Source organism: Berghia stephanieae, chromosome 4 (genome assembly GCF_034508935.2).
Source record: "Berghia stephanieae isolate SIO BIC M18660-M18661 chromosome 4, UCSD_Bste_1.3, whole genome shotgun sequence".
Taxonomy (NCBI): Eukaryota; Metazoa; Mollusca; class Gastropoda; order Nudibranchia; family Aeolidiidae; genus Berghia; species Berghia stephanieae.
This window is the reverse complement of record NC_088363.1, coordinates 69246174-69248673: the sequence shown is the minus strand read 5'-3', so window position 1 is coordinate 69248673 and position 2500 is coordinate 69246174. Positions and strand designations below refer to the sequence as shown.

Below are 2500 nucleotides of genomic sequence, written 5' to 3'. Positions count from 1 at the left end.
ATCATTCCCCTCCCAATTTTATTTTTTTCCAGCTCAGTTGGTAAATGAAATATACATAGATGAAAAGGTTGCGGTAAAACTTCAAAAGCTGGTGCTAATCTTCTCCTGGACGTCGGCCATTTTCTCTCTGGTTACAGGAATCATAGGAATATGTGAGTGCTATCTATCCGTTTTCATAAATATACATAGCTTATGACATTACGTCCTGGCCCCACTCCTCCTCCTCCTCCTCCTCCTCCTCCTCCTCCTCCTCCTTCTCCTCCTACCCCTCCTCCTCCTCCTCCTGCTCCTCCTCCTCCTTCTTCTTCTTCTTCTTCTTCTTCTTCTTCTTCTTCTTCTTCTTCTTCTTCTTCTTCTTCTTCTTCTTCTTCTTCTTCTTCTTTTTTTTTTTTTTTCTTATTTCTTCGTGAAGATCACATAATATCATTGGAATGAATATCTGCCGAATAATGTTATTATATTCAGCACCTTGTATGTGGAGACCTTAAAAGCATTAATTGTGTGATTGATTTTCCAACTAACCATTTTAGTAGTAAAACTGCAGTGGCGAGCCCTCAACTCATATTTCAATATTTAGATTCAGTTGTCATTACTTTGCACATTACCAATTCATGATGTCGTTCATATTTTACGGTCAATGACTTCCACACGGAAAGGAATAACAGGGATATCAAGTTAAACAGTTGACTGTCGTGCACTGGAAAACACGTATTTGAAAATTTGGCCAGAAAACCCACCCTTCAAATATCGATCGAATTAAATGAACCTCATCTTGGCAAAAACACTCAAACCTAGGATCTCGTGAGGTCCAAGATATTTGAAGTACGAGTTTTCTGGCCAAATTTTAAATACGAGGTTTTTCCAGAGTACGACAGTTAACTGGTTAATATGGCATACGAGGTGTATTTCAGAATTAAGTTTCTCTCTTCTATAACGTCGCTAATAAGCAAGCTAAAACGATCAAAATTGAGACAATAATACGTCATATCTAAGAAACTCGATGCCAAATTTCAAGTATATTGGTTTTTGTTGTATCATAGAGCTGTGACGTGGTAAGTTTGTTGTACTTTTACCCCTTGTCCAAGCGTAAGGAAAATGGACGAGCAAAACATTGATGTAACGTTATAATGTTCGGGTTGTCATCAAAATTTCAACTCTTCTCGGCAAGTCTGCTGTCGAAACACACGGAGACCTTCGTAAAATTTTGGAGCACAATGCTCGTTCACTTCAATCTGTTACAAGGTGGGCAAGGGAAGTTGCACATGGGAGATCCGACATGCAGGATGAGGAGCACACTGGGAGACTTCCTGCTGTCACTTGTGGCAATACTGTTGTGAGAACGAGATGATTCAAGAAGAACGTGTAGGAAGATAAGTGAAACGGTGTGTCCATTACAACTATTGACCAACGAACTTGGAAAGAAAAAGGTTTTCGCAAAGTGAGTGCTCATTTGTTGACAGAAGAGCAAAAACAATTATGCGATCAAATAGCTCAAATCTTTTAAAATTATGTTGAGGAAGATGAGTTTCTGAAAAGAATTGTCACTGGCGATGAAACGTGGAACGTGGGTGTACTCATTGGCTTGATTCGAATGCACCAATACCACAGAAGGTTCGCAGAAAACAAGGAGAGAAGAAATTGATGCAAATCGTTTCTTTTACACACGTGGCATTATACTGAACGGGCCTGTCCCACCTGGTCAAAAACTATTAATGGAAACCATTACAGATTTGTTCTTAAAGACAAGCAGAGAACAGCGATACGAATAAAAAGGCCCCACTTTGCTTGAACGAGGCGACATTCTGCATCATGACAATGCCCCTGTTTACAAGTTTAGAGTTGTGAAAGAGCTTCTTGGGGGATACTCGTGGGAATTGTTGAAACACCCGCCCTATTCATCTGGGTCTGTTTTCACGAACGCGGACTAGCGCTTAGTCTCAGACTATCTCTGACTTTAGTCAAGAACTTGAAAAAACCGGATTTCATTTGAGCTGACTAAACAAGTCCCAGATTAAAATCACGGCACCTTCGGACTAAGTTTGGCCAAGTTTTAGTCTTTTGCTGAGGCAGGACTTAAACAAGCTTAGACTGAGACTAGTTACTAGGTTACCCCATAGCGCCAACAAGAAAGCAGCTATTTTTAGAATAGAGAGCTTCGATTCGGAAAGAAATACGTCGGTCGCGAATGACAGAGGCAAAACGTGTCCTGTCGCTGTTGACACTGGCTTTAAAAAACTATAAGATAAGTGCAGATCGTCGAAAGTACTAATTTTTGTGGGCAAAACCTAAAAAAAGACTGAATCTAATCGGCTCGTGAGTTGCGGGTGAAGGGAGACTAGAAATCGAAGGATTTGCGTCAAAGAACAACCAAAACAAAATGATTAGAAAGTATAGTGGAGACAAATGTTATTCTGCTGGCTTTGTAACTGACTGAAATAATGTGATTCATGAGACACACACTTTCTCTTTTGTTTGTTAGTTTTTTTGTTGTGTTTTGGAG

At 39.9% G+C, this 2500-nt stretch overlaps 1 protein-coding gene across 1 annotated transcript in view; it reads left to right on the top strand.

Annotated features, from left to right (window-relative positions):
- Positions 1–2500, top strand: part of LOC144971123 (transmembrane protein 163a-like) — a 44130-nt gene that overhangs the window by 8528 nt on the left and 33102 nt on the right. The window contains exon 3 of the mRNA XM_078911545.1: positions 33–152. Within this exon, the coding sequence (XP_078767671.1) occupies positions 33–152 (120 nt within the window). The remainder of the gene's footprint in view (positions 1–32; positions 153–2500) is intronic.